At 67.8% G+C, this 24,854-nt stretch overlaps 2 protein-coding genes across 2 annotated transcripts; both read right to left on the bottom strand.

Annotated features, from left to right (window-relative positions):
- Positions 1 to 1,987: 1,987 nt before the first annotated feature.
- LOC142077335 (voltage-dependent calcium channel gamma-8 subunit-like) lies at positions 1,988 to 8,780 on the bottom strand. The gene is made up of 4 exons (XM_075139405.1): positions 8,531 to 8,780; positions 5,711 to 5,794; positions 3,996 to 4,136; positions 1,988 to 2,565 (listed from the first exon to the last, which is right to left on the bottom strand). Exons 1-4 carry the CDS (start codon positions 8,682 to 8,684, stop codon positions 1,988 to 1,990), a joined length of 957 nt encoding a protein of 318 aa, XP_074995506.1. The 5' UTR covers positions 8,685 to 8,780.
- An 8,463-nt stretch (positions 8,781 to 17,243) lies between these two features.
- Positions 17,244 to 24,506, bottom strand: LOC142077333 (voltage-dependent calcium channel gamma-7 subunit-like). The gene is given in 6 exon segments (XM_075139403.1): positions 17,244 to 17,501; positions 19,250 to 19,395; positions 21,245 to 21,385; positions 22,004 to 22,090; positions 24,312 to 24,458; positions 24,461 to 24,506. Coding segments are annotated over 6 exon segments (825 nt in total).
- Positions 24,507 to 24,854: the final 348 nt, after the last annotated feature.

Below are 24,854 nucleotides of genomic sequence, written 5' to 3' on the forward strand. Positions count from 1 at the left end.
GGCCCCCCCCCCCCAAAGAGACAGCGGTTTCAGACCCCCCCCCAGGCGGTGGCAGTTTTGGGGACCCCCTCCAAGACATGGCAGTTTCAGGGTCCCCCCCAAGAGTCGACGGTTTCGGGGGACGCCCCCCAAAACACAGCAGTTTCAAGGGACCCCCCCAAAGACATGGCGGTTTCGGGGGGCCCCTCACGAGATGACGGTTTCAGGGCCCCCCCCCCCCCCAAAAGACAGCGGTTTCAGGGGGGCCCCGTGGGAGGGGCTCGGAGCTGGCACAGAGTTTAGCCCTTGGTGGATCGGGGGGGGGGGGGGAGCCCCCAAATCTCCCCATCCCCAATGGGGACCCCCGGGGACCCCCAAATCCCGCCCCCCCCCCCCAGCACATGGCGGGGGGGGGCACAGCCCTGCCCGCCCGCGGGAGGGCCGGGGGGGTGAGGAGGAGGAGGAGGAGGGGAGGAAGGTGAGGAGGAGGAGGAAGAGGAGGGCAGGAGGATGAGGATGAGGAGGGGAGGAGGAAGGTGAAGAAGGCAGGAGGAGGATGAGGATGAGAGAGGAAGGTGAAGAAGGCAGGAGGAGGATGAGGATGAGGAGGGGAGAGGAAGGTGAAGAAGGCAGGAGGAGGAGGAGGATGAGGAGGGGAGGAGGAAGGTGAAGAAGGCAGGAGGAGGATGAGGATGAGGAGGGGAGGAGGAAGGTGAAGAAGGCAGGAGGAGGATGAGGAGAGCGGGAGGAAGGTGAAGAAGGCAGGAGGAGGATGAGGATGAGGAGGGGAGAGGAAGGTGAAGAAGGCAGGAGGAGGATGAGGATGAGGAGGGGAGAGGAAGGTGAAGAAGGCAGGAGGAGGATGAGGATGAGGAGTGGAGAGGAAGGTGAAGAAGGCAGGAGGAGGATGAGGATGAGGAGAGCGGGAGGAAGGTGAAGAAGGCAGGAGGAGGATGAGGATGAGGAGGGGAGGAGGAGGAAGAGGAGGGCAGGAGGAAGATGAGGAGGGGAAGAGGAGAATGAGGAGGGCTGGAGGAAGATGAAGAAGGCGGGAGGAAGATCAGGATGAGGAGGGGAGGAGGAAGATGAGGAGGAGAGCAGGAGGATGAGGAAGGCAGGATGAAGGTGAGGATGAGGAAGCGAGGAGGAAGATGAAGAGGGCAGGAGGAAGGTGAGGAAGAGTAGGGGAGGATGAGGGTGAGGAAGAGGAGGAGGTCGGGAGGAAGGTGAGGAGGAGGAGGGCAGCAGGAGGAGGAAGGCAGGATGACGGGGAGGATGAGGAAGGCAGGAGGAAGATGAGGCTGAAGAGCGCAGGAGCTGAGGCAGTGGGGAGGGTCTGGGGGGGGTCGCAGGGGGGTTCGGGGGTCCCGGGGGGGGGTCTGGGGGTGCCCAGGGGGTCCCAGGGGGGTCCCGGGAGGGGTCTGGGGGTGCCAGGGGGTCCCAGGGGGTGTCTGGAGGTGCCCAGGGGGGTCCCAGGGGTGTCCGGGGGTCCCAGGCGGGGTCTGGGGGTGCCCAGGGGGCCCCAGGGGGGTCCCGGGGTGGGTCTGGGGGTGCCAGGGGGTCCCAGGGGGGTCACGGGGGGGTCTGGGGGTGCCCAGGGGGTCATGGGGGTCCCGGGGTGTCCCTAGACTGGGGTGATCTTGCGGTTGAGGGTGCTGGTCCCCGAGGGGGGTCCCGGGGGGGTCCCAGGGGGTCCCGGGGGGTCTGGGGGGCCCCGGGGTGCCCCTAGACGGGGGTGGTCTTGCGGTTGAGGGTGCTGGTCCCCGAGGGGGGTCCTGGGGGGGTCCCGGGGGGTCTGGGGGGCCCCGGGGTGCCCCTAGACGGGGGTGGTCTTGCGGTTGAGGGTGCTGGTCCCCGAGGGGGGTCCCGGGGGGGTCCCAGGGGGTCCCGGGGGGTCTGGGGGGCCCCGGGGTGCCCCTAGACGGGGGTGGTCTTGCGGTTGAGGGTGCTGGTCCCCGAGGGGGGTCCTGGGGGGGTCCCGGGGGGTCTGGGGGGCCCCGGGGTGCCCCTAGACGGGGGTGGTCTTGCGGTTGAGGGTGCTGGTCCCCGAGGCGCTGTCGGGGGGGCCCCCGGGGGGGTCCTTCCCAAAGGCGTTATGCAACTGCAAAAAGGGGGGTCCGGGGGTGCCGGGGGGGGGCGGGCCGGGGGGTCCCTCCCGAGAAAGGGTGTACATAGAGATATCAGCCGGAGGGGGTCCCCCCCCACCCCCCCCCGATTTCCCCGGGGGGGGGAGGGGCGGCGGAGGGGGAGGGGAAGCGTCTCGCGACCGTCCCGGTTCGCTTGAACGAGAACTGGAGCGAGACCGTCGTCGAGGTCGAGGTCGGGGACCTGGGGGGACACGGGGTGGGGGAGGAGGTGGAGGGGGTCCCGGTCCCCCCCCAGGACCCCCCCGGGCTTTGCGGTGCCGTTCGATGTAGAGGTTGACGGCGAGGACGCCGATGGCCTCGGCCAGGATGAAGGAGAGCCCCCCGAAATAGAAGGACCAGCCGTAGGAGTAATGGCTCTTCTTGTCCTCGTCCCGCTTGGTCCCCGGGTCCCCCGCGTTGGCCGAGATGTAGACGATCACCCCGATGATGTTGCTGAGGCCTGGGGGGGGGGGGGGGACAAGGGACAGGCAGGGGACAGGGGATGAAGGACGGGGGTGATGGGGATGAGGGACGGGCAGGGGACAGGGGAGAGGGGACAAGGGACGGGCAGGGGACAAGGGACAGGGGACAGGGGATGAAGGACGGGGGTGATGGGGATGAGGGACGGGCAGGGGACAGGGGACAGGGTCAAGGGACGGGCAGGGGACAAGGGACAGGGGACAAGGGACAGGCAGGGGACAAGGGACAGGCAGGGGACAAGGGAGAGGGGACAAGGGACAGGCAGGGGACAAGGGACAGGCAGGGGACAAGGGAGAGGGGACAAGGGACAGGCAGGGGACAAGGGACAGGCAGGGGACAAGGGAGAGGGGACAAGGGACAGGCAGGGGACAAGGGAGAGGGGACAGGGGACAAGGGACAGGCAGGGGACAGTTTGATCAGGTGACTGATCCCTTGACCCCCTCCCCAAGGGATCCCCCTGGGATGTGGGGGAGCCCCACCCCTCCAGGGACCCTCGCTGGGATCTAGGGGACCCCCCCAGGGACCCTCGCTGGGATCTAGCGTGACCCCCCCCAGGGATCCTCACTGGGATCTAGGGTGACCCCCCCCAGGGATCCTCGCTGGGATCTAGGGCACCCTCACTGGGATCCTCACCGGGATCTAGGGGACCCTCCCTCACCCCCCCAAGGGGTCCTGCCTGGGATTGGGGACCCCTCCCCAAGAGACCGGGGGATGTGGGGAAGCCCCTCCCCTCCAGGGACCCTCGCTGGGATCTAGGGGACCCCCCCCAGGGACCCTCGCTGGGATCTAGCGTGACCCCCCCCAGGGATCCTCACTGGGATCTAGGGTGACCCCCCCCAGGGATCCTCGCTGGGATCTAGGGGACCCTCACTGGGATCCTCACCGGGATCTAGGGGACCCTCCCTCACCCCCCCAAGGGGTCCTGCCTGGGATTGGGGACCCCTCCCCAAGAGACCGGGGGATGTGGGGAAGCCCCTCCCCTCCAGGGACCCTCGCTGGGATCTAGGGGACCCCCCCCAGGGACCCTCGCTGGGATCTAGGGGACACCCCCAAGGATCCTCGCTGGGATCTAGGGGACCCCCCCCAGGGATCCTCGCTGGGATCTAGGGTGACCCCCCCAGGGACCCTCGCTGGGATCTAGGGGACCCCCCCCAGGGATCCTCGCTGGGATCTAGGGGACCCCCCCCAGGGACCCTCGCTGGGATCTAGGGTGACCCCCCCCAGGGATCCTCGCTGGGATCTAGGGTGACCCCCCCCAGGGATCCTCGCTGGGATCTAGGGCACCCTCACTGGGATCCTCACCGGGATCTAGGGGACCCTCCCTCACCTCCCAAGGGGTCCTGCCTGGGATCGGGGACCCCTCCCCAAGAGACCGGGGGACCCGGGGGATCCCCCCCCCCCCCAACTGACCGGCGGCGACGAAGAGGATGCCGGCGCCGAGGACGAGGCTGGTGCGGGCGCGGCGCAGGCGGCTGGCGGCCACGCAGACCCCGCCCAGCAGCAGGAGGACGGCGCTCAGGATCGGGAAGATGCTGGAGGCCCGGACCACCCCTGCGGGACCCCACCCCCTCGTTAGAACCGGCCAATGGGAGCCCCGGGAGCTGGCAGCCAATCAGAGGCCACGCATGGTGTGGGATCTGTTAGCTCCGGCCAATGGGAGTCTGTTAGGTAGATGGCCAATCAGAGCTCACGAATAGTAGGGGATCTGGCAGCCCCGGCCAATGGGAGCCCCGGGGCTGGCGACCAATCGGAGCGCATGAATAGCATGGGGATCTGTCAGCTCCGGCCAATGGGAGCCCCAGGGCTGGCGACCAATCGGAGCGCATGAATAGCATGGGATCTGTTAGCCCCGGCCAATGGGAACCTGTAAGGTAGATGGCCAATCAGAGCTCACGATTAGTGTGGGATCTGTCAGCCCTGGCCAATGGGAGCCCTTCAGGCTGGCAGCCAATCAGACCCCATAAGCACCCTGGGATCCACCAGCACCAGCCAATGGGAGCTCCCCAGGCTGCGGCCAATCAGAGCCTGCGAGCCCCATAGGGATCCGTCAGCCCCCAGCCAAAGGGAGCCCTTAAAGGCATCAGCCAATCACAGGAGAGATCTTTGAGGGTGGGAACCAATGAGGAGAAAGGAGGACTGCGGTCAGGAGCCAATCACAGCACAGAGGCTCCTGTGGCTCTGCGACCAGCAACCAATTGGAAAGGAAAATTTCTTAAGGGAGGGGGAGAGCCAATCAGAGCACAGGATCTCCAGGTCCATTGACACCACCAGCCAATAGGGGCGCAGGGTGCCCTGCGTCTTGAACCAATTAAACCCTGGGGCAACCCCCTGCCCGGAGCTACAGCCAATCAGAACTAGGCATGTGCTCCCTGTAGTTAGACCATCAACCAATCAGCAGGGCAGGTTTCCTAGCAAAGCAGCCAATCAGAACGCAGCCCCCCCTCCACCGCTCCGAGGCCCGCAGCCAATCAGAAGGCAGAACCCTGACCCTCGGCATCCCTGTTGCTATGGGCGGGGCGTTGCCATGGGATCCCTGTTGCTAGGAGACCCGCCCTGTTGCCAGGAGAGCCCCGTTGCTAGGGGGCGTGGCTAGAGACTCGGTTGCCATGGGAGCGGCATGGCTGGGGCAGTTGCCATGGTGATGCCAGAGTGGTTGCCGGGCCAATGCCAGGGCATCACCAGGATGATGCTGAGGCGGTTGCCAGGGTGGTTGCCAGGGCAACAGGAGGGCGGTTGCCAGTTCATCGCCATGGCAACGCCAGGGCATCACCACAGCAACGCCAGGGCATCACCGGGATGCTGACAACCCAGTCGCCAGGGCAACGCCAAGCCGGTTGTCAAGGCATCACCGTGACGATGCCGGGGTTGTTGCCATGGCAATACCACAGCGGTTGCCAGGGCAATGCCAGGGTAACGCCGGGACATCGCTGGGGTGATGCCAAGGCGGTTGCTGGGGCGATGGCGGGGCGGTTGCCGGGGCGATGGTGAGGCGGTTGCCGGGGTGATGGCGAGGCGGTTGCCGGGGTGATGGCGAGGTGGTTGCCGGGGTGATGGCGGGGCGGTTGCCGGGGCGATGGCGGGGTGGTTGCCGGGGCGACGGCGGGGCGGTTGCCGGGGCGACTCACGGAGCAGGTACTCGGCGCTGTCGTGGTCGTACTCCATGTCCTCGGGGAAGTGGTTGATCTTCAGGCACAGCCCCCGCTTCAGGCCTGCGGGGACACGGGGACGGCTGCCGCGGGGACACTGCGGGGACACCGCGGGGACACCGCGGGGATGGGGACGGGGACACCGCAGGGACACTGCGGTGATGGGGACAGGGATGGGGACGGGGACACCGCGGGGACACTGCGGGGATGGGGACGGGGGCACCGCGGGGACGGGGACACCGCGGGGATGGGGACGGGAATGGGGACGGGGACACCGCGGGGACAGAGATGGGGACACTGCAGGGACAGGGACACCAAAAGAAGGGTGGGGACATCATGGGGACAGGGACACCATGGGGATGGGGACACCATGGGGATGGGGACATCATGGGGACGGGGCCACCATGGGGACGGGGACACCAAAAGAAGGGTGGGGACACCATGGGGACAGAGACACCATGGGGATGGGGACACCGTGGGGACGGGGACACCAAAAGAAGGGTGGGGACATCATGGGGACAGGGACACCATGGGGATGGGGACACCATGGGGACGGGGACACCGTGGGGACGGGGACACCAAAAGAAGGGTGGGGACACCATGGGGACAGAGACACCATGGGGACGGGGACACCGTGGGGACGGGGACACTGCGGGGACGGGGACACCATGGGGACAGAGACACCATGGGGATGGGGACACCGTGGGGACGGGGACACCATGGGGACGGGGACACTGCGGGGACGGGGACACCGTGGGGACGGGGACACCGTGGGGACGGGGACACCAAAAGAAGGGTGGGGACACCATGGGGACAGAGACACCATGGGGACAGAGACACCATGGGGACGGGGACACTGCGGGGACGGGGACACCGTGGGGACGGGGACACCGTGGGGACGGGGACACCAAAAGAAGGGTGGGGACATCATGGAGACAGGGACACCATGGGGACGGGGACACCAAAAGAAGGGTGGGGACATCATGGAGACAGGGACATCATGGAGACAGGGACACCATGGGGACGGGGACACCAAAAGAAGGGTGGGGACATCATGGAGACAGGGACACCATGGGGATGGGGACATCATGGGGATGGGGACATCAAAAGAAGGGTGGGGACACCATGGGGACAGAGACACCGTGGGGATGGGGACACCGTGCGGACGGGGACACCGTGGGGACGGGGAGGGGGCCACCACGGGCCACCTCCGACTGTGGCACCGCGGGGCTGCGGGACCCCCAACACCAGGAGCTGCCCCCAGCAGTGCCACCACCACCGCGCTGCGAGCTTCCCCCGACAGTGCCATGAACCTCCCCGACGGTGCCACAACGCTGCGAGCTTCCCCCCACGGTGCCGTGAGCTTCCCCCCACGGTGTCGCAATGCTGTGAGCTTCCCCCAACAGTGCCGCGACGCTGCGAGCTTCTCCCAAAGATGCCATGAACATCCCTCAAGGATGCCACGCTGCTGCGAGCTTCCCCCAACGGTGCCATGAACCTCTCCCTCCCGTGACATGATGCTGTGAGCTTCCCCCAACGGTGCCACGCTGCTGCGAGCTTCCCCCAACAGTGCCGTGACGCTGCGAGCTTCTCCCAAAGATGCCACGAACATCCCTCAATGACGCCACGCTGCTGCGAGCTTCCCCCAACGGTGCCGCAATGCTGCGAGCTTCCCCCCAAGGACGCCACGATGCTGCAAACTTCCCCCAACAGTGCCACGCTGCTGCGAGCTTCCCCCGACAGTGCCGTGACGCTGCGAGCTTCTCCCAAAGATGCCACGAACATCCCTCAAGGATGCCACGCTGCTGCGAGCTTCCCCCAACAGTGCCATGAACCTCTCTCCCCTGTGCCACGCTGCTGCGAGCTTCCCCCAACAGTGCCATGAATCTCTCTCCCCTGTGCCACGCTGCTGCGAGCTTCCCCCGACAGTGCCATGAACCTCTCTCCCCTGTGCCACGCTGCTGCGAGCTTCCCCCGACAGTGCCGCGATGCTGCGAGCTTCCCCCCAAGGATGCCACGAACATCCCTCAATGACGCCACGCTGCTGCGAGCTTCTCCCAACAGTGCCGTGAACCTCCCCCAACAGTGCCGTGAACCTCTCTCCCCTGTGCCACGAAGCTGCGAGCTTCCCCCAACAGTGCCATGAGCCTCTCCCTCCCGTGCCACGATGCTGCGAACTTCCCCCGACAGTGCCACGATGCTGTGAGCTTCCCCCGACAGTGCCACGATGCTGCGAACTTCCCCCAACAGTGCCACGATGCTGCGAGCTTCTCCCAACAGTGCCACGATGCTGCGAGCTTCTCCCAACAGTGCCGTGAACCTCCCCCAACGGTGCCGTGAACCTCTCCCTCCCGTGCCACGATGCTGCGAACTTCCCCCGACAGTGCCACGATGCTGCGAACTTCCCCCGACAGTGCCGCGATGCTGCGAGCTTCTCCCAACAGTGCCACGCTGCTGCGAGCTTCCCTCAACAGTGCCACGATGCTGCGAGCTTCTCCCAACAGTGCCGTGAACCTCCCCAACGGTGCCGTGAACCTCTCTCCCCTGTGCCACGCTGCTGCGAGCTTCCCCCAACGGTGCCATGAACCTCTCCCCCCGTGCCATGATGCTGCGAGCTTCCCCTGACAGTGCCGCGATGCTGTGAGCTTCCCCCGACAGTGCCACGATGCTGCGAACTTCCCCCAACAGTGCCACGCTGCTGCGAGCTTCCCCTAACGGTGCCATGAACCTCTCTCCCCTGTGCCACGAAGCTGCGAACTTCCCCCGACAGTGCCACCACCCCCCCGCACCCCCACCCACCTTCGAGGCAGCAAATCCGCCAGAGCCCGGAGTGGGTCAATCCGCCGGGATCGCGACGATCGCGATGAGCCGCGTCCTCGCCGGAGATGTTGCTGGTGTTGCAGATGAAGGCGCGGGCGTAAAGCCAGTAGTCGGTGCCGATGGCGATGGTCATGAGGCCGAAGGCGGCGAAGGCGCCCACCGTGGTGAGCAGCACCTGCACCCCCTTCTCGCACCAAACCACCCCCTCCCCATTCCAGCGCTTGAGCGACTCCAGCCTGAACCGGACCCCGGGGAAAACCCCGGCTGGATCCCGACCCCCCCACACCCCCCCACCGGGACGGGGGCACCCGGGCGTTTGGGGGGGGAGGGGGTGCAGGGGGGCACCGGGGCGTTCGGGTGGGGAGGGGGGGAGGGGTGCAGGGGGGCACCCGGGCGTTTGGGGGGGGGAGGGGGTGGGGGGTGCAGGGGGGCACCCGGGTGTTCAGGTGGGGAGGGGGTGGGGGGAGCAGGGGGGCACCCGGGCGTTTGGGTGGGGAGGGGGGGAGGGGGTGCAGGGGGGCACCCGGGCGTTTGGGGGGGGGAGGGGGGGAGGGGGTGCAGGGGGGCACCCGGGCGTTTGGGTGGGGAGGGGGTGGGGGGTGCAGGGGGGCACCCGGGTGTTCGGGTGGGGAGGGGGTGGGGGGTGCAGGGGGGCACCCGGGCGTTCGGGTGGGGAGGGGGTGGGGGGTGCAGGGGGGCACCCGGGTGTTCAGGTGGGGAGGGGGTGGGGGGTGCAGGGGGGCACCCGGGCGTTTGGGTGGGGAGGGGGTGACGGGGTGCAGGGGGGCACCTGGGTGTTCAGGTGGGGAGGGGGTGGGGGGTGCAGGGGGGCACCCGGGCGTTTGGGTGGGGAGGGGGTGACGGGGTGCAGGGGGCACCCGGGTGTTCAGGTGGGGAGGGGGTGGGGGGTGCAGGGGGGCACCCGGGCGTTTGGGTGGGGAGGGGGTGACGGGGTGCAGGGGGCACCCGGGTGTTCAGGTGGGGAGGGGGTGGGGGGGTGCAGGGGGGTACCTGGGCGTTTGGGTGGGGAGGGGGTGACGGGGTGCACGGGGGGCGGGGGGGACACCCCCAAGCGTTCGGGAACCCCAAATTTGACCCTTACACCCCCCTGACTGCTGGGGGTACGGGAAGGGGACCCAGGCGTCCGGACCCCACTGCTGGCACCCCTACACCCCCCCACCCACCCAGGGGGCGGCGAAGGGACCCAGATTTTCGGGGGTTACCCCCCCGCCACGTCTCAGGGCCCCGGGGGGGGGCGACCGTCGCCCGGGGCCGAGTCCATGGGGGGGGGACGTGGCCGCGGCTTCGCACGTCGGCAGGCGCCGGCGGCTCCTCCGTGACGGCCAGCGAGCTGCGGAGACACGGAGAGGGCGGCCTCGCACGAGGGCCTCGCACGAGGGCTTCGCACGAGGGCCTCGCACGAGGGCCTCGCACGAGGACGCCTCGTGCATCGAGGTGTCGTCGTCCCCGTCGTCCCCCCCCCTCCCCCCGCGACAGGAGGGCCGTGCAAGCCCTCGTGCCCGTCGCCCGCGTGCTCTCGCACACGCGTGTGCGCTGCCCCCCCCCCCCCCGTCACGCGTGCTGACTCACGCTCGCGCGTCACACGCGGGGACACGAGCACCCACTGGTGGGTGACTCACCGACGCGGCTACACCCACCCCGGCTGGACGGACACCCCCCCCCCCCCCCCCTCCCGTGGCGGTGCACACGCGTGTGCGAGGCCGAGCGTGCGAGGTTTGGGTTAAGCCCGACGCGCTCGTGCGAGGGGGGAGGGAACGGCCGCGTGTGCGCGGCCACGCACACGCGTGTGGGAGCACGCACACGCGTCTGGGAGCGTGCACACGGGTCTGGGAGCGCGCACACGCGTGTGGGAGCGCGCACACGGGTCTGGGAGCGCACACACGCGTGTGGGAGCGCGCACACGCGTGTGGGAGTGCACACGGGTCTGGGAGCGCGCACACGCGTGTGGGAGTGCACACGGGTCTGGGAGCGTGCACACGCGTGTGGGAGCGTGCACACGGGTCTGGGAGCGCACACACGCGTGTGGGAGCGTGCACACGGGTCTGGGAGCGCACACACGCGTGTGGGAGTACGCACACGGGTCTGGGAGCGTGCACACGCGTGTGGGAGCGCGCACACGGGTCTGGGAGCGTGCACACGCGTGTGGGAGCGTGCACAAGCGTGTGGGAGCGCGCACACGCGTGTGGGAGCGTGCACACGCGTGGGGGTGGTCAGCGCCGTGCACACGCGTGTGCACATGCTCCACCTGCGTCCACCCCCCCAGCCCCCCTCCATATTGGGGGGGGGGTTTTCACCCTGCCCCTCCCCCCAACCAGGACACCCCCCCCAACCCCCCCTCCCAAACCTCCTACTGCCCCCCCCCACCCCCCCAGGTGCCCCCCAAAACCACCATCACCCCCCCTCAGCCCCCCCCCGATCCCCCCCAAAGCCTCACAGGGTCCCCCATAAGCTCCAGCCCCCCCCCCCCAGGCTTCTACAGCCCCAGGGCCCCCCAACACCCTTCTCTGCCCCCCAAGACCTGCCCAAAGTCCTCAGGGCCCCCCAAAACTTCCCAGGGCACCCCCCCTCCTCCCAGGGCCCCCAACACCACTCTCTGCCCCCCTGCGATACCCCCAACACCCCCAGGACCCCCCCAAAATCACCAGTGTCCCTCAAAAGCCTCAATCAAAGCTTGCTGCTCCCCCCAAGGACCCCCAATACCCCCTGGGCACCCCCAAAGCCCCCAGTGACCCCCAAAACCCTTCACTGTCCCCCAACACCATCCAGGGACCCCAAAAGCCCCCAGGGCCCCTCTGTGCCCCCCTCGGAGACCCCAAAGCCCCCCAACTCCTCCAAACTGCCACCAGCCCCTCTCAGCCCCCCAGGGCCCCCCAAAACCCCCTCAGGACCCCTCTCTGCCCCCAACACTCCCCAGCACCCCCAAAAGCCCCCAGGCCCCTCCCAAGGCCCCCTCGGACCCCAACGCCCCCCAGGACCCCCCAAAACCCCCTCAGGACCCCGTCTGCTCCCAACACCCCCCAGGGCCCCCCAAAAGGACCTCCTCAAGACCCCCGCTGGACCCCAACACCCCCGAGGGCCCCCCAAAACCCCCTCAGGACCCCTCTCTGCCCCCAACATTCCCCAGCACCCCCAAAAGCCCCCAGGCCCCTCCCAAGACCCCCCCCGAACCCCAACACCCCCCAGGGCCCCCCAAACCCCCCCCAGAACCCCTGTCTGCCCCCCACACCCTCCAGAGCCCCCCACACCCCCCAGGGCCCCCCAAAACCCCCCCAGGACCCCTGTCTGCCCCTTAACACCCCCCAGGGCACCCCAAAAGCCCCCAGGACCCCCCCAAAACCCCTCCTGGACCCCAACAACCCCCAGAGCCCCCCCAGACAACCCCCAGGCTCTCCGCGGACCCCAACACCCCCCAAGAACCCCCCAAAACCCCCAGGGCCCCCCAGATCCCTCCTGGACCCCAACCCCCCCCAGGACGCCCCCAATACCCCCAAGGGCTCCCCAAAAGCCCTCACCCCCCGCAAGACCCCCCCCGGTCCCCAACATCCCCCATGACCCCCCCAAAGGCCCCCAGGGCTCCCCAGGGCCCCCCAAAAGCCCTCAGGGCCCCCCAGGACCCCTGTTTGCCCCCCCCACCTCCCCAGGGCCCCCCCAAATCCCCTCAGGGTCCCCCCAAGACCCCCAGGCCCCCCCAAAAAACCCTGGGCCCCCCGTTACCTTCTCAGACGCCGGTTTGGGGGGGTCGGGGGGGGGGGAGTGAGCCCGGTTTTGGGGGCCGGGGGGTCCCGGTGTCGGAGTTGGGGGGGGGGGTCCCGGAGGGGTCCCGGTGCCGGTTCGGGGGGGTCCCGGTGTTTTGGGGGGTCCTGGTGCTGGTTCGGGGGGGGGTCCCGGTGGTGGTTCGGGGGGGTCCCGGTGCCCGGGGGGGTCCCGGGGGGGGGTCCCGGGGGTGCCGGTACCGGTGCCGGTCCGGGCGCGGCTGCGGCGGGCGCGGGCGGGGGGGGGGGGGGCGGGGCCCCCCCAGGCTTGGGGGGGGGGGGAAGTGGGGGGGGAAGCGGCGCGGGGCGGAGCCTGGAAGCTTCGGCGGGTGACGTCAGCAGGGGGTGGAGCGTAGAAGGGGCGGGGCTAAGGAGAATTGGGGGGCTCCGGGTCCGTGGGCAGCTCCCTCCCGCCGTGAGGTTGCCATGGCGATGGGGATGCTGGCCGGTATCCTAGCAACCGCGTGGCCACGCCCCCTAGAGCGCGGGGAGGGGGGGGGGCTGAGCTGCTCCAGACTCCCCCATACCCCCCTCACCCCTCCCGTTGCCCCATCACCCCCCATTGCCCCCCCACCCTAATTGCCCCCCCAGCCCCTAATTGCCCCATCACCCCCCATTGCCCCCCACCCTAATTGCCCCCGTCACCCCCCCATTCCCCCCCCACCCTAATTGCCCCCAGCCCCTAATTGCCCCTGTCACCCCCCCATTGCCCCCCCACCCTAATTGCCCCCGTCACCCCCTCATTGCCCCCACCCTAATTGCCCCCCCTAATTGCCCCATCACCCCCCATTCCCCCCCACCCTAATTGCCCCCCCAGCCCCTAATTACCCCTGTAACCCCCCATTGCCCCCCACCCTAACTGCCCTGTCACCCCCCCCTTGCCCCCCAGTCCCTAATTGCCCCCATCAACCCCTATTGCCCCCCCACCCTAATTGCCCCCCCAGCCCCTAATTGCCCCCGTCGCCCCCCATTGCCCCCCCACCCTAATTGCCCCATCACCCCCCCATTGCCCCCCCAATTGCCCCGTCACCCTCCATTGCCCCCGCAACCTAATTGCCCCCCCAGCCCCTAATTGCCCCATCACCCCTCATTGCCCCCCAGCCCCTAATTGCCCCCATCACCCCCCATTGCCCCCCAAATTGCCCCCATCACCCCCCATTGACCCCCAAATTGCCCCCATCACCCCCCATTGCCCCCCCAGCCCCTAATTGCCCCCATCACCTCCCTATTGCCCCCCCCCCAACTGACACCCCCCCCCCCAATGGGGTTCCCATGGGGTACTGGAGGTTTTTGGGGGTCCCAAGGGTGGGTTTTTGGGGGGGGGGGGCACACAGAGGGGGTGTAGTTTGAAATCCTTTATTGAGGTCGCGTCGATCCCTATTTACATATTGTACAGCGATGGGGGGGGGGGGGGCAAACCCCGGGGGGGCCCCCACACCCCGGAGCGGGGGGCTCAATGCCCCCCCCCCAGCCCCGTTCCCCCTCCCTGGGTCCCCTTCACCGGGACACCCCCCCCCCCTCCCCCCCGCTGCCCCCACTTTGGGGGTGTTTAACCCATCCCCCCCCCCCGACCCCCCCCTCTATTTTTTCGGGGGGGGGGAAGCTACATATTGAAGCCGTTTATTGCCACAGAAATTGGGGGGAGGGTCCTCCCCCTCCCCCCCCCCAGATTGGGGAACCCAGGCATCCGGGCTCCCCCTTCCCTCCCCCACCCCAAAGCTATCCCCACCCCCACCCCCCTGCAAGGACCCAGGCGTCTGGGACCCCCCCCCGCCATTGCTCTAGGACCACCCACCCCCCCCCTCAGCAAGGACCCGGGCATCCGGGACCCCCCCTGCCCCCCCAATTTGTGCTAATGGGAGCTGGCAGCCATGGGAGGGGCCGACCCCACCGTGGACCAGCCACGCGGGGGGCAGGGGGCAGAGTTCAAAGGTCAGGGGAAGACCCCACCCCTAAATTTGGGAGGGGGGCGAAGCATCGCTAAAGCCGAAGGGGCTCAAAAGCAGTGGGGGGGGGAGGTGTGTCTGAATCCAGCCCCCCCTCCCCGTCCTCTCCTGGGAGGTCCCCCCGCACCCAGGGGTCAATGGGGACGCAATAAAGATGGCGGCCGAGCCACCTCCTGCCTGGCGTTGCCCATGGTTGGCAGAAGAAGATGGCCGTCAAGCCATGTCGGCCATGAATGGCAGGAGAAGATGGCTGCCGGGTCATATCCTGTCCGTCATTGGCTCTGGTGGCAAGAGAAGATGGCCGCCATGGCTCATCCTGTCCATCATTGGCCGTGGTGACAAAAGAAGATGGCTGCCATGGCTCATCTTGTCCATCATTGGCTGTGGTGGCAAGAGAAGATGGCCGCCATGGCTCATCTTGTCCATCATTGGCTGTGGTGACAAAAGAAGATGGCTGCCATGGCTCATCTTGTCCATCATTGGCCGTGGTGGCGAGTGAAGATGGCCGCCATGGCTCATCTTGTCCATCATTGGCTGTGGTGGCAGGAGAAGATGGCTGCCGAGCCGTTGCTTGCCTGTCATTGGCCACGGTGGCAGGAGAAGATGGCCGCCAAGGTTCCTCCTGACCATCATTGGCTGCGGTGGCAGGAGAAGATGGCCGCCAAGCCACATTGGCCACAGCAGCCGGCCAAGATGGCCGCTGAGCTACGTCCTGGCCATAGCTGATGGAACAAGATGGCCACCGAGTCACGTCCCATCCATTGTTGGCCACGGTGGCAGGAGAAGATGGCCGCCGAGGCTGACCCCGCCCATCGTTGGCCGTGGCTGGTGTGACAAGATGGCCGCCGAGCCATCTCCTGTCCTTTGTTGGCCACGGTGGCAGGAGAAGATGGTGGCCAAGTCCCATCCCCTCCACCGCTGGCCGTGGTTGAGGTGACAAGATGGCCGCCGAGCCACCCTGGCCGTGGTGGCAGGACATGATGGCCGCCCAGTGACGTCCCATCCGCCACTGGCCATGGGGGATGTGACAAAATGGCCGCCGGTGGCCAGGATGGGGTGGGGCCATGGTGGCCCCAGTGGTGGCCTCGTCCCCAGCAGGGTCCTGTTGGCCCCAGATGGCCCCAGTGTCCCCAACCCCCGGTGTCCCCATCCCTGGTGGCTCCATTGTCCCATCTCTGGTGGCCCCAGATGGCCCCAGTGTCCCCAACCCCAGGTGTCCCCATCCCTGGTGGTCCCAGGTGTCCCCAGTGTCCCCAACCCCAGATGTCCCCATCCCTGGTGGCTCCATTGTCCCATCTCTGGTGGCCCCAGATGGCCCCAGTGTCCCCAACCCCAGATGTCCCCATCCCTGGTGGTCCCAGGTGTCCCCAGTGTCCCCAACCCCAGACGTCCCCATCCCTGGTGGCTCCATTGTCCCATTCGTGGTGGCCCCAGATGTCCCCACTGTCCCCAGCATCCCCATGTCCCTCCTGTCCCCACTGTCCCCATGTCCCCCATCATCCCCACGTCCCCATCCTCCGAACGTCCCCGCTGTCCCTCATCATCCCCATGTCCCCATTGTCCCCATGTCCCCATCCTCCGAACGTCCCCACTGTCCCCATCCTCCCTATGTCCCCATGTCCCCGCTGTCCCCATGTCCCTCATCGTCCCGCTGTCCCCATCCTCCGAACGTCCCTGCTGTCCCCAACATCCCCATGTCCCCGCTGTCCCCATGTCCCCCATCATCCCCATGTCCCCATCCTCCAAATGTCCCTGCTGTCCCCATGTCCCCGCTGTCCCCATGTCCCCATGTCCTCATTGTCCCCATCCTCCGAACGTCCCCGCTGTCCCTGTCCCCATGTCCCCATGTCCCCATGTCCCCATGTCCCCCATCATCCCCATGTCCCCATTGTCCTCATGTCCCCATGTCCCCATTGTCCCCACGTCCCCATCCTCCGAACGTCCCCGCTGTCCCCGTCCCCATGTCCCCATGTCCCCATGTCCCCATGTCCCCATTGTCCCCATCATCCCCCTGTCCCCATTGTCCCCATGTCCCCCATCATCCCCATCCTCTGAATGTCCCCGCTGTCCCCATGTCCCCATGGTCCCCATGGCCCCCATCATCCCCATCCTCCCAGCGTCCCCGCTGTCCCCCTGTCCCCATTGTCCCCATGTCCCCATTGTCCCCATCATCCCCATGTCCCCATTGTCCCCATGTCCCCATTGTCCCCGTCCTCCCAACGTCCCTGCTGTCCCCATGGTCCCCATGGTCCCCATTGTCCCCATTGTCCCCCTGTCCCCATGTCCCCATTGTCCCCATGTCCCCATTGTCCCCCTGTCCCCATTGTCCCCCTGTCCCCATGTCCCCATGTCCCCCTGTCCCCATGTCCCCATGTCCCCATTGTCCCCATGTCCCCATGTCCCCATTGTCCCCCTGTCCCCATGTCCCCATGTCCCCATGTCCCCATTGTCCCCCTGTCCCCATGTCCCCACTGTCCCCATGTCCCCATGTCCCCATCATCCCCATCATCCCCATGTCCCCATTGTCCCCCTGTCCCCCATCATCCCCACCCTCCCCCCGTCCCCCTGTCCCCATTGTCCCCGTCCTCCCAGCGTCCCTGCTGTCCCCCTGTCCCCATCATCCCCATGTCCCCATGTCCCCATTGTCCCCATTGTCCCCCTGTCCCCATGTCCCCATGTCCCCATGTCCCCATTGTCCCCCTGTCCCCATGTCCCCCTGTCCCCTTGTCCCCATGTCCCCATGTCCCCATCATCCCCCTGTCCCCATTGTCCCCCTGTCCCCCATCATCCCCACCCTCCCCACATCCCCCTGTCCCCATTGTCCCCATCCTCCCAACGTCCCTGCTGTCCCCCTGTCCCCATCATCCCCATGTCCCCATTGTCCCCCTGTCCCCCATCATCCCCACCCTCCCCCCGTCCCCCTGTCCCCATGGTCCCCGTCCTCCCAGCGTCCCCCCGTCCCCCCCGCCCCCCCTAGCAGGGGGAGGTGGAGAGGTGCCCGTGCTGGGGGTACTTGATGGCGGGGGGGTAGTTCTGGGTCATCTGGATGGAGACGTCGGAGGAGGCCTCGGAGGGGCTGCGGGCGCGGGGCCACGCGCGGGGCTGCAGGAACTGCCCCGACAGCCCCGAGCAGGCGCTCAGCCGCGGCCGCAGCAGCCCCGCCGGCGCCCGGTACAGCTCCTCCTCCGCGTAGCGCTTGGTGAACAGGTACACCGACATCACGCCCGCGCCCTGCCGGGGAGGGGCACCCGTCACCCGCGGGTGGGCGAGGGTCAGCAAGGGTGGGCGAGGGCGGGGGAGGGGGAACAGGTACACCGACATCACGCCCGCGCCCTGCCGGGGAGGGGCACCCGTCACCCGGGGGTGGGCGAGGGTCAGCAAGGGCGGGGGAGGGTGGGCGAGGGTCGGCAAGGGTGGGCAAGGGCGGGCGAGGGCGGGCGAGGGTGGGCGAGGGCGGGGGAGGGCGGGGGAGGGGGAACAGGTACACCGACATCACGCCCGCGCCCTGCCGGGGAGGGGCACCCGTCACCCGCGGGTGGGCGAGGGTCAGCGAGGGCGTGCAAGGGTGGGCGAGGGTGGGCGAGGGCCAGCGAGGGTGGGCAAGGGCGGGCGAGGGTGGGCGAGGGTCAGCGAGGGCGTGCAAGGGTGGGCAAGGGTCAGCAAGGGTGGGCGAGGGCGGGCGAGGGTGAACAGGTACACCGACATCACGCCCACGCCCTGCCGGGGAGGGGCACCCGTCACCCCAGCACTCGGCCGGGGTGGGCGAGGGTGTGCGAGGGGCGCGTGATGCGTGCGAGGGGCGTGCGAGGGACGTGCAAAGCATGCGAGGGGCGTGAGGGGCGTGCGAGGGGTGTGTGATGCATGCGTGGGGCGTGCGTGGGGCGTGCGCGGGGCATGCGCAGGGCGTGTGATGCACGCGCGGGGCGTGTGATGCGTGCGCGGGGCGTGTGATGCATGTGCGGGGTGTGCGTGAGGCGTGTGATGCATGCGCGGGGCGTGTGATGCATGTGCGGGGCGTGCGCAGAGCGTGTGATGCATGCGCGGGGCGTGTGATGCATGTGCGGGGCGTGCGCAGGGCGTGTGATGCATGCGCGGGGCGTGTGATGCGTGCGCGGGGGGTGTGATGCATGCGCGGGGCGTGTGATGCATGCGCGGGGGGTGTGATGCATGTGCGGGGTGTGCGCAGGGCGTGTGATGCATGCGCGGGGCGTGTGATGCGTGCGCGGGGGGTGTGATGCATGCGCGGGGCGTGCGCGGGGCGTGTGATGCATGCGCAGGGCGTGAGATGCATGCACGGGGCGTGCGCAGGGCATGTGATGCATGCGCAGGGCGTGTGATGCATGCGCGGGGTGTGTGATGCATGTGCGGGGCGTGCGCAGGGCATGTGATGCACGTGCGGGGCGTGTGATGCATGCACGGGGCGTGCGCAGGGCATGTGATGCATGCGCAGGGCGTGTGATGCATGCACGGGGCGTGCGCACGGCATGTGATGCATGCGCAGGGCGTGTGGTGCATGCGCGGGGTGTGTGATGCACGCACGGGGCGTGCGCAGGGCATGTGATGCACGTGCGGGGCGTGTGATGCATGCACGGGGCATGCGTGGGGCGTGTGATGCATGCGCAGGGCGTGCGCAGGGTGTGCGCGGGGCATGCGAAGCATGCATGGGGCGTGCGCAGGGCGTGTGATGCATGCGCAGGGTGTGTGATGCATGCACGGGGCGTGCGCAGGGCGTGTGATGCATGCGCAGGGCGTGTGATGCATGCGCGGGGCGTGTGATGCATGCGCGGGGCGTGCGCAGGGTGTGCGCGGGGCATGCGAAGCATGCACGGGGCGTGCACGGGGCGTGTGATGCATGTGTGGGGCGTGTGATGCGTGCACGGGGGATGCGCGGGGGGTGTGCGGGGGCTGCGCGGGCGGGGCGCGGGGGGTGCGCGGGGGGTGCGCGGGCGGGGCGCGGGTGGGACGCGGGCGGGGCGCACCTCTTTGAGGAGGAAGGAGGAGGCGGCGAAGGCGAAGGACCAGCCGTAGCGGTACTGGAAATACTGCTCGGAGCCGCTGGGCCGGTTCATCACCTCGTCGTTGATGCTGGAGATGTAGAGCACCAGCCCCACCACCAGCGACAGCCCTGGGGGGGCACGGGGGGCACCCCCGAGTCAGCCCTGGGGGGGGGCCTGGGGGAGATACGGGGGTCCTGGGGGAGATACGGGGGTCCTGGGGGAGATATGGGGGTCTTGGGGGAGATACGGGGGTCCTGGGGGGGGCCTAAGGGGCAAATATGGGGGTCCCTGGGGCAAATATGGGGGTCCTGGGGGAGATATGGGGGTCTTGGGGCAGATACAGGGGTCCTGGGGGGGCCCTAAGGGGGTTCTGGGGGTTCCTGGGGCAGATACGGGGGTCCTGGGGCAGATATGGGGGTCCTGGGAGGGATCTGGGGGGGTTCTGGGGGTTCCTGGGGCAGATACGGGGGTCCTGGGGGCGATCTGGGGGGGTCCTGGGGGTTCCTGGGGCGGATACGGGGGTCCTGGGGGAGATATGGGGGTCTTGGGGGAGATATGGGGGTCCTGGGGGGGCCCTAAGGGGGTTCTGAGTGTCCCTGGGGCAAATATGGGGGTCCTGGGAGGGATCTGGGGGGGGGTTCTGGGGGGTCCTGGGGCAGATACGGGGGTCCTGGGGCAGATATGGGGGTCTTGGGGGAGATATGGGGGTCCTGGGGGGGCCCTAAGGGGATTCTGGGGGTCCCTGGGGCAAATATGGGGGTCCTGGGGCAGATATGGGGGTCCTGGGAGGGATCTGGGGGGGCTCTGGGGGGTCCTCGGGCAAATATGGGGGTCCTGGGAGGGATCTGGGGGGGTTCTGGGGGGTCCTCGGGCAAATATGGGGGTCCTGGAGGGATCTGGGGGGGGTTCTGGGGGTTCCTGGGGCAGATACGGGGGTCCTGGGGGAGATCTGGGGGGGTTCTGAAGGGTCCTCGGGCAAATATGGGGGTCCTGGGGCAGATACAGGGGTCCTGGGGGGGATCTGGGGGGGTTCTGGGGGGTCCTGGGGCAGACACAGGGGTCCTGGGGAGGCCCTAGGCAGGTTGTGGGGGCACCTGGGGCAAATAGGGGGGTCCTGGGGGGGATCTGGGGGCTCCTGGGGAGCCCTGGGGCAGATATGGGGGTCCTGGGGGGACCCTGGGGGGACCCTGGGGGGTTTCTGGGGGTTCCTGGGGCAAATATGGGGGTCTTGGGGCAGATACGGGGGTCCTGGGGGGGCACTGGGGGGGTTCTGGGGGTCCCTGGGGCAAATATGGGGGTCTTGGGGCAGATATGGGGGTCCTGGGGGGGCTCTGGGGGGGTTCGGGGGGTCCCTGGGGCAGATATGGGGGTCCTGGGGCAGCTACGGGGGTCCTGGGGGGGTCCCTGGGGGGGTTCTGGGGGTCCCTGGGGCAGATACGGGGGTCTTGGGGCAGATATGGGGGTCCTGGGGGGGCTCTGGGGGGGTTCGGGGGGTCCCTGGGGCAAATATGGGGGTCCTGGGGGAGCTACAGGGATCCTGGGGGGGGTCTGGGGGGGGTCCTAGGGCAGATATGGGGGTCCTGGGGCAGATATGGGGGTCCTGGGGGTCCTGGTGAGGTTCTGGGGGTCCCTGGGGCAAATATGGGGGTCCTGGGGGAGGTACAGGGGTCCTGGGGGGGGTCTGGGGGGGGTCCTAGGACAGATATGGGGGTCCTGGGGCAGCTACGGGGGTCCTGGGGGGTCCTGGGGGGGTTCTGGGGGTCCCTGGGGCAAATATGGGGGTCTTGGGGCAGATACGGGGGTCCTGGGGGGTCCTGGGGGGGTTCTGGGGGTCCCTGGGGCAGATATGGGGGTCCTGGGGCAGCTACGGGGGTCCTGGGGGGGCCCTGGGGGGGTTCTGGGGGTCCCTGGGGCAGATATGGGGGTCCTGGGGGAGCTACGGGGGGTCCTGGGGGGGTCCCCGGGGGGGTCCCTCACCGGAGAGGATGAAGAAGATGCCGGAGACGAAGGCCAGCAGCGTGCGCTGGGGGCGGATGTGCCCCACGTTGCTGATGACGAAGGCCGTGAAGACGAGGAAGAGGCTGACCATGGGGAAGGGGGTCGCCGTCCGCACCGTCTCTGGGGGGGGCAGCAGCCGGCTCCAGCCCCCTATAGCCCCCTATAGATCCCTATAGCCCCCTATAGCCCCCTATAGCCCCCTATAGATCCCTATAGCCCCCTATAGCCCCCTATAGCCCCCTATAGCCCCCCACACCCTGCTAGACCCCTCCAGACCCCCACGGACCCACCCCGGACCCCTCCAGCTCCCTCCCAGCCCCTATAGACCCCTCCTATAGCCCCCTCCACAGATCCTATATTCCCCCCATGCAGCCCATGGCCCCTATAGACCCCTGGACCCCTATGGATATCCCGCCAGAGCCCCTATAAAGCCCCCCGCCACGCCCCCTGCCTCCTCTATACTCCCTGCCTTGGACAGCTCCTAGACCCCTCCCCATATAGAGCCTCCCACAGCTCCTATAGCACCCCTATAGTCCCCATAACCCATATACAACCCCCCTGGTCCAATATAGAGACCCTATAGCCCACCATACAGCCCTCCCCCGGCCTCTATAGCCCCCTATATAATCCCTGTAGGCCCCTCTAGCACCCTATAGAACCCCTTTAGCCTGCATACAGCCCCCTATAGAGCCCCTATAGAGCCCCTATAGCCCCTATAGCCCCTATAGCCCCACGCACTGAGGATGTTCTCGGTGTTTTCGGTCACGAGGTTGATTTCGGGCTCCAGGAAATATTCGGAGGCGACGCAGCGCCCCTTCTCCCGCCCTGCGAGGGGGGGGCGCACCCTCAGGGACCCCCCTGCGTCCCCCCGGATCCCATAGGGTCCCCCCGGATCCCCCCGTATCTCACAGGGTCCCCAAGTTCCCCCCAGGACCCCCCGGATCCCATAGGGTCCCCCCAAAGCCCCCCAGGATCCCCCATATCCCATGGGGTCCCCCCAGATCCCCCCCAGGACCCCCATATCCCATAGGGTCCCCCCAAAGCCCCCCAGGATCTCCCATATCCCATGGGGTCCCCCCAGATCCCCCCCAGGACCCCCATATCCCATAGGGTCCCCCCAAAGCCCCCCTAGGACCCCCCATATCCCATAGGGTCCCCCCAAATCCCATAGGGTCCCCCCAAAGCCCCCTGGGTCCCCCCCTATCCCATAGGGTCCCCAAGTCCCCCCGGGACCCCCCATATCCCAAAGGGTCCCCCCAAATCCCCCCGGTGTCCCCATGTGCTCCCCCACTGGTAATGGGGGTGGGTGGGAGCCCATGGGATCCCATGGGATCCCGTGCGAGCACACGTGAGCTCGGGTGATCCCGTGGGATCCCATGGGATCCCGTGTGATCCTGTGGGAGCCCATGTGATCCCGTGGGAGCCCATGTGAGCCCATGTGATCCCGTGGGAGCCCATATGATCCCATGTGATCCCGTGGGAGCTCATGTGATCCTGTGGGAGCCCATGTGATCCTGTGTGATCCCGTGGGAGCCCATGTGATCCCGTGTGATCCCGTGGGAGCCCATGTGATCCTGTGGGAGCCCATGTGATCCTGTGTAACCCCGTGGGAGCCCATATGATCCCGTGGGAGCCCATGTGATACTGTGTGATCCCGTGTGAGCCCATATGATCCCATGGGAGCCCATGTGATCCCGCGGGAGCCCATGTGATCCTGTGTGATCCCGTGTGAGCTCATATGATCCCGTGGGAGCTCATGTGAGCCCGTGGGAGCACATGTGAGAGCCCGTGGGAGCTTGTGGGAGCCTGTGTGATCCCATGTGATCCCGTGTGATCCCGTGTGCCCCTGTGTGAGCTTGTGTGAGCTTAGGTGATCCCATGTGATCCCATGTGATCCCGTGTGCCCCTGTGTGAGCTTAGGTGATCTCATGTGATCCCGTGTGATCCCGTGTGATCCCGTGTGAGCTTAGGTGATCCCGTGTGATCCTGTGTGATCCCGTGTGAGCTTGTGTGCGCTTAAGTGATCCCGTGTGATCCTGTGTGATCCTGTGTGAGCTTGTGTGAGCTTAGGTGATCCCGTGTGACCCCGTGTGCCCCTGTGTGAGCTTGTGTGAGCTTAGGTGATCCCGTGTGATCCCGTGTGATCCCGTGTGAGCTTAGATGATCCTGTGTGATCCCGTGTGATCCCGTGTGATCCCGTGTGATCCTGTGTGATCCTGTGTGAGCTTGTGTGAGCTTAAGTGATCCCGTGTGATCCTGTGTGATCCCGTGTGAGCTTGTGTGAGCTTAAGTGATCCCGTGTGATCCTGTGTGATCCTGTGTGAGCTTGTGTGAGCTTAGGTGATCCCGGGTGATCCTGTGTGTCCCCGTGTGCCCCTGTGTGAGCTTGTGTGAGCTTAGGTGATCCTGTGTGATCCCGTGTGATCCCGTGTGATCCTGTGCGATCCCGTGTGACCTCGTGTGAGCTTAGGTGATCCTGTGTGATCCCGTGTGATCCCGTGTGATCCCGTGTGATCCCATGTGATCCCGTGTGCCCCTGTGTGAGCTTGGGTGATCCTGTGTGATCCCGTGTGAGCTCGTGTGAGCTCGTGTGATCCCGTGTGATCCCGTGCGATCCTGTGTGCCCCTGTGTGAGCTCGTGTGAGCTTAGGTGATCCCGTGTGATCCCGTGTGATCCCGTGTGCCCCTGTGTGAGCTTGGGTGATCCTGTGTGATCCCGTGTGAGCTCGTGTGAGCTCGTGTGATCCCGTGTGATCCCGTGTGACCCCGTGTGCCCTTGTGTGAGCTTAGGTGATCCTGTGTGATCCCGTGCGCCCCCGTGCGCCCCGGCAGATCCCATACGATCCCCTGCGACCCCGTCTGACCTCGTGCGCCCTCAGACCCTCCCCTGCAACCCCCTCCCGAGCCCCCGGGAACCCCCCCCCCCCCCCACTTCCCCCCCCCCTTCAACCGCCCCCATCTCCCCCTCCCCCAACACCGGGGGGGTGGGGGTTGGGGGGGGGGGTGTGGGGGGCGGGGGGGGGGGTTGGGGGGGGGGGGGCCGTACCGGCGAAGAAGCAGACGCGCCAGAGGCCGGCGTGCAGGGCCATGCGCACCTCGGTGCTCTGGTTCTGGGGCAGCACCACCCCCTCCTCCATGTAGAGCCAGTAGTCGGTGCTGACGGCGATGCCCACCAGCAGCAGCCCGCAGGCCCGAAGACGCTGCTCAGCAGCGTCAGCGCCCGGCTGCTGCACGAGCTCATCCTGAGACCTGGGGGGGGGGTTTGGGGGGGCATGGGGGGGTTTGGGGGGTCAGGAGGGGTCCAGGGAGTGGGGTTGGGGGGGGGAGAGGGGGCAGGAGAGGGCGTAAATGGGGAATAATGGGAGGTAGAGGGGGGAGGAGGGGGCTTGGGGGGGGTTGGGAGGGGCTTCGGGGGGTCAGGAGGGGTCAGGGGGGGTTTGGGGGAGTCGGGGGGGTGAGTTTGGGGGGGCATGGGGGGGTTTGGGGGGTCAGGAGGGGTCCAGGGAGTGGGGTTGGGGGGGGGAGAGGGGGCAGGAGAGGGCGTAAATGGGGAATAATGGGAGGTAAGGGGGAGGAGGGGGCTTGGGGG

This window comes from Calonectris borealis, unplaced genomic scaffold, assembly GCF_964195595.1.
Source record: "Calonectris borealis unplaced genomic scaffold, bCalBor7.hap1.2 HAP1_SCAFFOLD_220, whole genome shotgun sequence".
Classification (NCBI taxonomy): Eukaryota; Metazoa; Chordata; class Aves; order Procellariiformes; family Procellariidae; genus Calonectris; species Calonectris borealis.

Bases quoted from the DNA above. Each gene is read 5' to 3' on its own strand.
- LOC142077335 (XM_075139405.1), bottom strand. From the start codon at position 8,684: ATGACCATCGCCATCGGCACCGACTACTGGCTTTACGCCCGCGCCTTC. The intron at 4,137-5,710 runs GTGAGTCGCCCC...GGGGTCCCGCAG, and splicing joins CAGCGCCGAGTACCTGCTCC to GGGTGGTCCGGGCCTCCAGC. The intron at 2,566-3,995 runs GTCAGTTGGGGG...CCCCCCCCCCAG, and splicing joins CATCCTCTTCGTCGCCGCCG to GCCTCAGCAACATCATCGGG.